General features: G+C 28.8%; 1 protein-coding gene across 1 annotated transcript in view; it reads right to left on the reverse strand.

Annotated features, from left to right (window-relative positions):
* Positions 1 to 4291: 4291 nt before the first annotated feature.
* Positions 4292 to 13356, reverse strand: part of LOC108565675 — a 66179-nt gene continuing 57114 nt past the window's right edge. The window contains exon 2 of the mRNA XM_017925247.1: positions 4292 to 4840. Coding sequence (XP_017780736.1) covers positions 4500 to 4840 — 341 coding nt within the window. The 3' untranslated portion in view covers positions 4292 to 4499. The remainder of the gene's footprint in view (positions 4841 to 13356) is intronic.

Raw genomic sequence — 13356 nt, forward strand, 5'->3', positions numbered from 1 at the left:
ATTAAGCCCGAAACTCTTGAGGCTTTATTAAACCAGAAACAAAGGAAGTACTTAGCAGATGCTGACAATTAATATGGATCACTACCGTTTGACAGTGCACATCGCACAATGCTCGTAACCGACGAAACCTCAAATTTATGAGCCTCGACTTTACGTATTACTTTTTTTTTTACAATTCATCGACTTTCCTTTCATTTCCTTTCAATTCATTTCAGTTTTTTTTTTAACTTCAACTTTTATTTTACAATCTTCCATTAAATTAAAAGCTTCACTCAAATTTTCATGACAAATTTAATTATTTTCATTATTAACTTACATGTTTAAGTGTGAAGTAAATTTAAGTTTAATATTTTTGTTTATAAAATTTTATTACAAATTTCATTAATTCTTTACTAAAAAAGAAAGAAATTAGTTATTAATATTGTTGATTGACAAATTATGAAATTGTTTCAAACATTTTATGGTAAATTTGGTTATTTTTAAAGAAGTTGTTCATATAACGAAAATTGAAGTTCCATATTCTAAATTGTTGTTTGGAAATTTATAATTTCTAAATTTTAGTTGCAAATTAATGAAATTAACAAATTTTGAAGCTTGTATTTTTTATAGATATTAACAACTTCCTAATAAATAGTCAAATTTATTTAATTTACAGAAAATTGTAATAATACAGTTATTTATCTTTAAACCAATAAATAAAATATCAAAATGTATACTAATTAATATAACAAAATTAATTTAACTAATATTAAATTGTTTCATTGTGTATTTCAACTAAATTGCATAGTTTCCACTAATTAATGCAATCCAATTAATTTATATAATGTTCACTTTAAATTGTTGCCCAATCCAATAATAATAATTTTAAAAGTTTAATTTGACTCCCACTTATTGTTTAATTAATAATGCATTATTAAAACAAATATCAATCAATAATTTTTTTTTGTTCTTGCAATTAAAAACAAAGCGTAAATTGATTAACATACGAGTTTCGCAGCGTTTAAATCTGCGCAAACTGAAATTTCAATAACGGAATTACACGCTGCACATAATGTTCGCTGATTAATGAACATAAAACGAAAACTAGTTATGATTAAAGCTCGCAAAAAGCTCATTTGCGTTAATATAAAACACAAATCATTTGTCGAACATACAATTTTAATTGCTTTCAAAAAAACCTAATTAATTATATTTTGTAATAACTGAAATGCTTATAATTAAATGAGTAAGTGAGATTTCTATGTTGAAATCTTCGTTTTTGATGTTAAGTTTAACGATTGATGAATTGTTGTAATAGTTAACAATGATGATTTACCGGTGATTCCCGATTTGGTTTTAACGATCCGATCGCGCATTAACGCCCACCGCCAAATTGATTAATGATTGTACGTAATTGTTTAAGAGATTATTAATGGTGGAATTGACAAATTCCCGATTTCGGGATTGCATCTGGCGCAATTTCGTATCAATTTTGTTGGCAGCTAATGAACTTATTTGCTTATTGTCCGATGTAATCGTTCGATTGCTTCCATTCAGAATCGACGTGTAGGGAAGTGCAGAGTGTTTACGTAACTGAATAAATAATGGAATTGTGCGGTTATAATACCATATTTTTTTTTGCTGTTGTTGTTGTTGGATCTTCTATTATTACTAGATTCTTGTTCGGTGGAGAGACCCACTCCTCGCAAGGGTCATCTTTGCAAAAGTGCCTCTCTCTCTCATAACAATTTAGCAAACATATACTCGCAAGAAAGGACCGTTCAAATATAACGTTTGTATATACGAAAGACGCTGGAAAAGTCTTTGATATTTTTACGTTATGATTATTACAAGTGGTTTCATTATATCAACTTCATAAATTATTATGGCAATAAAACAGAAAAACAGTTTAAAATTAAACAGTTTATTTTTCAAGCAATAATATATTATTGAAATAAATAAATTTCATTCATTATTTTTAATAACTTTAATATTTGTGTTTATTCTTGCTATTAATTATAAGTAAAATAACAGTTTTAAAGAATTTTGATGTTGTTTATTTTTTTTCTATAAATTTTAAAAAATCTATTATCATAGTGAATTTATGTATAAATGAGTAAATTAGCTTATTATTTATTGGAATGGTTTATTTATAAATTATTACGTAAAAATTAGAGATTATTCTTAAAACAAGTAAGGATTTTACATATTAAGATTAATTCGTCGCTATATTTTTTCTATTACGTTTTTCTTGAACTATAAATATCTATTATCTAGTGTAAATTATATAATTTTATCTATAATAAATGTTTATTTTTATTCAGCATTTCAAAGTTTTATAGCAATGAGTGATGAAAATCGTTTCAACGTAATAACGAATTGATTGATAAAATCTAAACTATCATTGTGAATCTTTATATTCTTGAGTAAAGTAGTTTATTTATGATTTATTCTATTATTCATTGAGAAAAATAATTTATTTTATTATTATATTTTATTTTAATTATTATGTAAACAATAGAGATTATAATTAAAAAGGGTATGGATTTTACATATTTACATTATTGTGTAATTTATTTTAATATTGTCATAAAAGAAGCGTTACTACTTTACTTCGTCGCTATATTTTTTCTATTACGTTTTTATTGAATTATAAATATCAGTTATATAGTGTAAATTATATAATTTTATCTAGAATAAATGAAATGTTTAGTTTTATTCAGCATTTTACCGTTTTATCGAAACGAGCTTCGACGTAATTAGATTTGTCGACATGAAAATTAATTAAAAAAGTTTAACAATTGATTGATTAGTAAATCACAAAAACTTAAGTATAATAATTATATGTTAATTCATAAGCAAAAAATTAGATTTTATTGATTAATTTCTTTTTCGATGTTGAAAAACATTTTTTTCTTACAAAATTATTTAAGAATTTTCTTCTTTTTCGTATTTTCATCTGTAACTATTGATATAACTTATATAATTAATGAATAAAATACTTATTTTTATTCAGCGTTGTAACGTTATAATGAGTAACGAAACATGTTTCGATGTATTTAGATTTGTTTATAAGAAAAAATAGCAAATTATGAATCAACAACAGAAAAACGTAAGTAAAATGATTGTTACACAATTTAGTTTTATTGATTTATATAATTTTCGATGTTGAGGTTTGGAAGATAATTTTCTGCTCATTTCATTGTGCAAGTAAAGGTAGCCAATTTATTAATATTAAAATTATAAGAAAACTGTAAAATTTATAGAAAAAAACTTTGATTCGTTGGAATGAGTATGTAATTTTCTGGTTGTTGCAATAAATCAATATTTCTTATTATTGTACAATTTGAGTTAATAGTTTATTAATAATGTAATAGAAATTATAAAATTTGAACGAAAACAATTTCTTGATTTTTTTCTTGTTTTAAACTTTTATATATATAATAATTTATGTATTTTTATAGTTGTTAAAATAAATGTTATTATTATAAAATTTCTATAAATTATCATTAATAAAACTGTTGTTTATTGTTAAAGTTTAGTTAAACAGCAAATTGTAATGTATCATTAAGGTCGCGGCGTTTTGCGCGCCTGATTTCAATTTCGGGCCCATATTAAAATGTAAATTATATGTGGCTCATTAATTATGGAGTGAAACTTGTTCCGGTTTAATTACGTCTAAGTAATGGGTTGAGAAAACCCACCTCACCCTCTCCTCACCAATTCCCGGTCCCCATTTAGTTGGCGCAAACTTGGCGAATTGAAAATTTGCTTAAGAAACGTGCGCGAGAAATATTTCATTTCCATTAAAGGAATGCGTTTTCGGGGCGCGGTCACACCCGATCTATGCAATTTCACTTTTAACATCGTCGTGTTTACAACTATAAACTTGGAGAGTAACTTTGTTGCTCTGTTATCTGTAGATGGTTGAAGAGTGGAAGTAGGAGATGAGAGGAGATGTTTCGCTTCCATTACGTGAGCAAGTTTATTTATATGCGCGGGACACTTGAACTGATAATTAAAGTTGCAGGCGAGTTTAATGGGAAAAATATCGAGCCGCTACCTTCGTTCCTCTTCCAACTCCTACTCTTCTTCCTCCTCCGAATAGCGTCGTTATGCTTGTTCCAGATTAATGGACGGTCGTTTAATTCCGCGCCCAGATGAATATTTCAGGGTGGATGCGCCGGGTCCCTGTTACTTGTTGCGAAAGCTCTGGCGTTTGTATCGCCCCTCGCTCTTCAACTATTTATAGCCTCATATGTGTCTGTTATATATATATATACACAAGTATATACGGGAGTATATGTATATATACAAGTATGTGTTTGTATGCATTTCGAGTTTGTCTGGAACCGTCAAAAATTCATACAAAGTGTCAGCTTACTTCTGTGAGGGGTAAAATGGAAACGGTAATCTTGTTTGCATCAAGTTCGCTTTTTGCGGCCGCACGAAACGCGATACATTTCAACTGTCCCGTTTCATATGTGTAATCTGTCCAGAAAGTTTACGGCATGAACTAATTAACTCCTGACAAACTCCGAAAATGGATTTATGCACGTGAAGTTGGTCACGAGTAAGGATGGACTTTTTGTCTGTAAATAGATTTTTCGTGGAGGAAACAAAAATTTGGTTAAATTTACCTGCATGTAGCCGCCCTCGCAGTGGCTCGCATTTAGTAGCGTTCCCACTTTGAACTTGTTAAACTTGATGCGAAGGATCCAGTCTTTGGGGGTGCCGCGAAACGACCGGAACCTGTACCAACAGGTCATGGGTTTGCCGACATTATCCGGCGTCACTTCCGGACTCGACACGTCGTCGTATATATCCACCGTCTTGTTGCAATGGTCCTTCTTCGGATCCGCTATAAACAACAAAGAAAACAACAATGTTAATATATTATTTAATGAAACTCTTGGTTTAAGTACATAATATATAATTCCAGTGTTCTGTATAAAAGGATTATTTAATGACAGCTGTCACCTTGTGTAAAAGCGAGAAACTAATCTTTTACACTTTATAGAATTACACACAAGATTGTTGATAAACGCAATGCCATCTGTTATCTAGGCATTCCATACATTATATGAGCATTCTGTTGAGAAATGACAGCTGTCATTGTGTCAAATCAAGGAACTAGTCATTTATACTTAGTACAATTAAAAACAAATATGTTGGGTCGTTAAGCAAAAATATGTTGAGAAACGCAGCTATTTCTGCTATCTAGGCATTCCATACATTATTTAGGCATTCTGTTAATAAATGACATCTGTCAATTTGTATGAAAGCGAGGAACTTATCTTTTACACTTTGTCCAATTACAAACAAGATTGTTGGATCAGCGGCAAAATTTTGTAAAACGCTGCAATTATCACATATCCTGGCATTCCCTAAACTGTATAGACATTCGGTTGAGAAATGACAGCTGTCACCCTGTATCAAAACGAAGAACTAAACTTTTACATTTTGTATATTTACTAAATATATATATATGTTGTAATATAGACATTATTTACATTATTTCTGCATCCTGTAAGAAATGACAGCTGTTACATTGTGTCAAAGTGAGGAACTAATATTTTACATTCTGTACAATTACAAACAAGTATTTTAGATAAAATATTGTAAAACGCTGCAATATTACATATCTAGGCATTCCCTAAACTATATAGACATTCTGTTGAGAAATGACAGCTGTCACATTGTGTCAAAACGAAGAACTAAACTTTTACATTTTGTATAATTACTAAATATATATGTTGTAATGTAGACATTATATACATTATTTCTGCATTCTGTTAAGAAATGACAGCTGTCATATTGTGTCAAAGCAAGGAACTAGTGCACTTAGCATAATTACAAACAAATATGTTAAGTCGTTAAGCAAAAATATGTTGAGAAACGCAGTTATTTCTGCTATCTAGGCATTGCATACATTATTTGGGCATTCTGTTAAGAAATGACAGCTGTCACTTTGTATGGAAGCAATGAACCAATCTTTTACACTTTGTACAATAACAAACAAGTATGTTCGATAAGCGGCAAAAATATTGTAAAACGCTGCAATTATCACATATCTAGGCATTCCCTAAACTGTATAGGCATTTTGTTGAGAAATGACAGCTGTTACATTGTGTCAAAACGAAGAACTAAACTTTTACATTTTGTATAATTACTAAATATATATGTTGTAATATAGACATTATATACATTATTTCTGCATTCTGTTAAGAAATGACAGCTGTCACCTTGTCTAAAATTGGGAAACTATCCTTTTACACTTAGTGCAATTACAAACAAATATTTTGGGTCGTTAAGCAAAAATATGTTGAGAAACGCAGCTATTTCTTCTATCTAGGCATTCTATACATTATTTGGGCATTCTGTTAATAAATGACATCTGTCACTTTATATGAAAGCGAAGAACTAATCTTTTACACTTTGTACAATTACAAACAAGTATGTTGGATTAGCGGCAAAAATATTGTAAAACGCTGTAATTTCACATATCTAGGCATTCCCTAAACTGTATAGGTATTCTGTTGACAGCTGTCATCTTGTGTCAAAACAAAGAACTAAACTTTTACATTTTGTATAATTACTAAACATATACGTTGTAATGTAGGCATTATTTACATTATTCCTGCATTCTGTTAAGAAATGAACGCTGCAATTATCACATATCTAGGCATTCCATAAACTTATAGGCATTCTCTTGAGAAATGACAGCTGTCACCCTGTGTCAAAACGAAGAACTGAACTTTTACAGACTTTTACATTTTGTATATTTACTAAATATATATGTTATAATGTAGGCATTATATACATTATTTCTGCATTCTGTTAAGAAATGACAGCTGTCACATTGTGTCAAAATGAGGAACTAGTCTTTTATACTTAGTACAAGTACAAACAAATATGTTGGGTCGTTAAGCAAATATATTTTGAGAAACGCAGCTATTTCTGCTATAGAATGCTTATACATTATTTGGGCATTCTGTTAAGAAATGACAGCTGTCACTTTGTATGTAAGCGATGAACCAATCTTTTACACTTTGTACAATAACAAACAAGTATGTTGGATCATGCAGACAAAAATGTTGTAAAACGGTATAATATCTCATATCTAGTCATTCTTTATATTATTTGGGTATTCTGTTAAGAAATGACAGCTGTCACCTTGTGTCAAAACGAAGAATTATTCTTTTACACGTTGTATAATTACAAACAAATATGTTGAGTCATGCAGCAAAAATGTTGTGAAACGCTTCTATATCTGATAACTAAGCATTCTTTATATTATTTGGGCATTCTGTTAAGAAATGACAGCTGTCAACTTATGTCAAAGCAATTAACTAGTCTTTTACACTTTGTAAAATTACAAACAATTTATCTTTCTGGAATTATTTTATTAAATCTAAATACAATGAAAAAAGTATTGCTTAAAAATAACATAAAAATTAAGATAAAAGTTATGAAATTAAATATTCTTCGTCTGTTTTTCTGGTTGTTTTTATGTGCTTGTGATTTCCATGTTCCCTTGAGTGTTTACATCTTATTACGTCTTATATTCCCTAAGGGTATTTGTGTTAATCCTTCTTCGATGTTATTGAAGATCTCATTTAGTTTAATTGGCAATTACCGTTTCGTCCGTCCGCTTCCTTTTCTTCTCTACATAATTAAATACATGGCTTTACCAAATTACCCTCTTGTTGATTTACAAACTAATACTAAATCTCTATTATCATCATCGCGTTTCTAACAACAACAATAAAATCAAGTGTTAAAATGTTTGGTTTTTATTTTCTATTTTTTATTGGTTTTAATTAAGACGTAATATTAATTAATCCAACTATTTTTGATGGAAATACAGGATTTTCAGTAAAAAAAAATCAGATTTTTCTTGACTTACAAACTAATACTAAAACTCTATTATCATCATCAAGATTAAGACAAGTCTATTATCATCATCAAGTTTAAGATATAGCATTGATGAAACTAACAATTTTTGATTGAAATACAGGATTTTCAGTAAAAAAAAAATCAGCTTTTTGTTGACTTACAAACTAATACTAAAACTCTATTATTATCATCAATTTTAAGACAAGTCTATTATCATCATCATCAAGTTTAAGATATAGCATTGATGAAACTAACAATTTTTGATTGAAATACAGGATTTTCAGTAAAAAAAAATCAGCTTTTTGTTGACTTACAAACTAATACTAAAACTCTATTATTATCATCAATTTTAAGACATAGCATTAATGAAACTAACAATTTTTGATTGAAATATACGATTTTGAGTAAAATAATACAGATTTCTCTAATACAGATGATTATAATCATTTTGATGATCAAAAGAAGTGAATCAATCGTGGTGAAAATGTTAATGCGAACCGATTTGGCATTCAATTAAAATTAATGCGCCGGAATCCTGCAACAATAAATTACTATTTAATTTCGATAGGTGGAGTGAGGGGAATCCCCGGCAGATCGGATGTATTGCCAACACACGGACAGATACGTTCATGTTAAAACTGCCGCCTCCGCTACGGCCCTCCGCTTATTAATATTACAGAATAATCCCCCGATAATTGCGCACAGTTTGACCAAACAAAACGGAGCTTAAAATCTTTCCCTATCCCAGTCTCTATCTATCTATCTCTCTCTCTCTCTCTTCTATACAGTTACACAACTATGCATCTCTCTCACACTCATTTAGTTCACTCGTAGGATTACACACAACAAATATTGTCCGAACGGATTATTCTCCTCCTCCTCCCGGTTTTTTACATAATTACATTTTCATTACGTCTGTTATTAAAACATGTACAAAAAATGTTAATTATAAACAATATTTGGAAAACAACCCATATGCAAATTATAAATTTGAATTTTAAATGAAATTCAATAAAGTAATATAATTACAGCAAAAAAGAAGTTGTGATTCAAAATAAATCACTAACATTAGCCCTAAATATTATAGTTATCACCAATTGAAGTACTGTCCACAATACATGTTGCTTAACTTTACCATCCAAAGGCCATCACTACTTATTGAAAACTTTTTCTTAAATTTGCAAATATATTACTGTACCAAATCTCATCACTGGACATATTACAGAGCCAAATTAAATATCCAGACAAATCACAGTGCCCAATCACGTAATCTTACCTCTAACGCAACACAATCCTAACCTAACCTAACCCCATCATAACCTAACGTCACCTCATTCTAACCTAACCCCATCCTAATCTAACCTAACATCAAAAATATCAACTGTCAAAGAAATGTCAAACGTCAAAAATGAGTTATTACTTTAAAACACGTTAAAGGTTAAAGTTAAGAGATAAAAGTCCAAAGTTCAATGGAAATTTTTGTTGAAAACACTACTTGAGAGAGATTTTTGTTTCGATTTTCAACTATTCTAAAATCTATGTAAATATTAAAATAAGTTTACATAATTTAAGACTAAAAGAATAACTAAGAAAATATATTATTATCATAACCTAATACAACCCTAACCTAACTCCATCCTAACCTGACGTCACATCATCCTAACCTAACATAAAAAATGTCAACTGTCAAAGAAATGTCAAACGTCAAAACCTGTCAAAGGTTAAAGTTCAGAGATCAAAGTCTAAAGTTCAATGGAAATTTTTGTTGAAAACACTCCTTGAGAGAGATTTTCGTTTATTCCATAATAACTCGAATGTGTAATCGATTTGAGAGAATGTCACGTCATCAAATCAACTATTCTAAAATCTATTTAAATAATAAAATAAATTTACATAATTTAAGACTGAAAGAAAAACTAAGAAAATATATTATCATCATAACCTAATACAACCCTAACCTAACTCCATCCTAACCTAATCTAACCCTACCTAATGTCACCCCATCCTAACCTAACATGAAAAATGTCAACTGTCAAAGAAATGTCAAACGTCAAAACACGCCAAAGGTTAAAGTTCAGAGATAAAAGTCCAAAGTTTAATGGAAATTTTTGTTGAAAACACTACTTGAGAGAGATTTTCGTTTATTCCATAATAACTCGAATGTGTAATCGATTTGAGAGAATGCCACGTCATCAAATCAACTATTATAAAATCTATTTAAATATTGAAATAAGTTTACATAATTTAAGACTGAAAGAAAGACTAAGAAAATATATTATCATCATAACCTAATACAACCCTAACCTAACTCCATCCTAACCTAACCCTATCATAACCTAATGTCACCCCATCCTAACCTAACATAAAAAATGTCAACTGTCAAAGGTCAAAACACGTCAAAGATTAAAGTTCAGAGATCAAAGTCCAAAGGTTAATGGAAATTTTTGTTGAAAACATTACTTGATAGAGATTTTTGTTTATTCCATAATAACTCTAATCTGTAATCTATTTAAGAGAATGCGTCATCAAATCAACTATTCCAAAATCTATTTAAATATTAAAATAAGTTTACATAATTCAAGACTAAAAGAAAAACTAAGAAAATATTTTTCTTTCTTTTCTCTTTTTTTTTGTATATTATTTATCGAATTTTGTTGAAAGTTCGTTCTTCGTATTCGCACACACACACACTGGTCTTAACATTGTTCCAATTTTCGATGGAGCTGCTCGCCGGGAGAGAGAGAGAGTTTAAAAGCTTTCGTCTAACACGTAAAATCTAGAAAACTTTATCTTCGCCCGAAAAGTAAATGCGAGTTAAAATTGAATTGGACACACACTAAAAACACCTTCTTCCAACTACGGAATAATACCTTTATTTACATCCATTGATTCATGGAAGCAGGAAACTTTAGACAGTTATACACAAACTTTTAATTTTTAATTCAAATTTCTGAAATATTTCAAATCTTATCTCTTTCTGTACTTAATAGTGAATAAAATCAAATTTATTTATAATTAATAAAGAAAATTTAGAAATTATTGAAATATTTAAAAAAAGTTATTAATTAATTGTAAAACTAATACTAAATAAATTAAATTTATATCCAATTCAAAGAAATACGGTTAATTCCAAAATATTTATAAAACAAATTCAATATTTTTTTTAGTAAATTTTATTAATTGTAAGAGATTGAATTGCTTTTCTCGCCAACTGAAAAGTGGATCGTTAAATACTGTAGATGGTGGCTGAGAATGATTACCTTCTCAAGGTTGGATCCGAAAATGTCTTGTACCCATTTAGTTCTATGAGGATCGTAAAAACTTTTGGGTCCACTTATTTCCCAGCCGGCATATATTCTAATGGTCTTAACTTTCGCATAAAAATTGCAGACACAAAAAAAAACCTAGATGTATTCTCGTTATTTCTTTTCACTGCTCTTGTTATAAACACGAAAATAAACGAATAAACTTATCATTATTATTTGTCACATTCCATTAAACCAGTAATAAACGTTAATTTCTATTATGAAATTTATTGTTTTGTTAAAAAAAATGTAATTTTACTGTCTTAAGCATACTTTTGTTACTTACATTTACTATTTATATTCAAAAAGTTAATTATTAACAATATTTGAAATTAATCCATAATATTTGTACATTTTAATAAAAATAATCATTGATTTTGATTATAAAATTTAATGTTTTTCTACTTTTGTGGCTATTTTCTTTACTGTTTTAAGCGTATTTATTTACTTTACTACAACAAAATTTCATATTTCTATAGTTTTGTTGTTGTTAATTGTTATTTAAGCATAAATTCCAAAAGTCAATAACAGTTTTCATAGTTATGTGAACAATTCAAATAGAGAATATGAAAAAATCTTTTATTTTTTTTGAAGCAAAATTTACAAAAATTTCTAATCTACAATATTTTTAAGAAAATCAAAGTTGTGAACATTAGTTTATCGAATTAATTGATTATAAAAACATATTATTATAATTAACTGTATGAAATTAAATTATTAATGAATTTTCTTAAACGTTTCTTTTAATTATGAAACTATAATTTTATCCTTGTTCGGACAAAGTGAGCAGACAAAGTTCACTACTCTTGCTATAAACACGAAAATAAACGAATTAAATTTACAAAATATCATTATTATTTATCACATTCCATTAAAAAGTAATAAACATTAATTTCTATTATGAAATTTATTGTTTTTCTTTACAATTTTTTTACTGTCTTAAAATCATATTTTTGTTATTAATTTTTACAATTTATATTCAATTTAATTATTATATTTATTATATTCAAGTTAATTATTAACAATATTTGAAAATTATCCATAATATTTGTACATTTTACTAAAAATAATCATTGATTTTGATTATAAAATTTAATGTTTTTCTACTTTTGTTCCTATTTTCTTTACTCTTTTAAGCGTATTTATTTACTTTACTACTACAAAATTTCATATTTTTATAGTTCTGTTGTTGTTAATTTTTATTTAAGCATAATTTCCAAAAGTCAATAACAGTTTTCATAGTTATGTGAAGAATTCAAATAGAGAATATGAAAAAATCTTTTTAAAGCAAAATTTACAAATTTATGGAAAAAAATCCAATTTACAATATTTTTAAGAAAATCAAAGTTGCAAACATTAGTTTATCAAATAAATTGATTAAAAAACTGTATGAAATGAAATGATTAAATAATTTTCTTGAACGTTTGTTAATTACGTAACTATAATGTTATCCTTGTTCGGACAAAGTGAGCAGACAAAGTTGCGAGGCAATAATTAATTTGAAACTCTTATCCGAATAGCATCGGCACGAATGTAAAACTGTTAAAAGGACGCACCGAAAAAAATAAATAAAAGGGAATGAACAACAGTGAAAATAAAACGAAAAGAAACAGCAGTTAATTTCAAACTGAATTTGTAAGTGTTGCAATTGTGCAGTCGTAAATTCGTAATACTTAATGTCACATAAAAAAAGAAACGGAAGATAAAAGTTTAAGGGATAAAAAAAGGTGATAGAAACCCACCCCCAAATTTGGTGTTTATTCAGGACCTTTTACGTCCGTTCGCATTGTTGCAAGAAAAAAACAATATTTTCAGGGTGTGTGTATCAATTCGGGCGTCGTTATTGAGTTCATAGAGTGTATATTTATGCGGACGGCAAATGGGCCGTTGCGCCACCCCCTGAGGGACGGTCAAATAGGGGTGTGAGATGGAGAGAAAGAGCAGGTTATAAAGTGTAAATCTCTGAAATAAAGGGCCTCACTTTTCCTATACAGGGGACACAATTTTTATTTACGAACCCTCGTAAATTTCTTGATCCACCCCCTCCCCCCCCCTGGAAAAAAACCTTTATTCCTACCCTTATTTCAACCACCCCCTAAAGAAACGTAAAGGAAGATCGGACAAGGCGCTGGGAAGAAAACCAGGATAAGATTCCATTACACCATAAACTCGG

The sequence above is a fragment of the Nicrophorus vespilloides genome, unplaced genomic scaffold (assembly GCF_001412225.1).
Source record: "Nicrophorus vespilloides isolate i.1.1-1 unplaced genomic scaffold, Nicve_v1.0, whole genome shotgun sequence".
Classification (NCBI taxonomy): Eukaryota; Metazoa; Arthropoda; class Insecta; order Coleoptera; family Silphidae; genus Nicrophorus; species Nicrophorus vespilloides.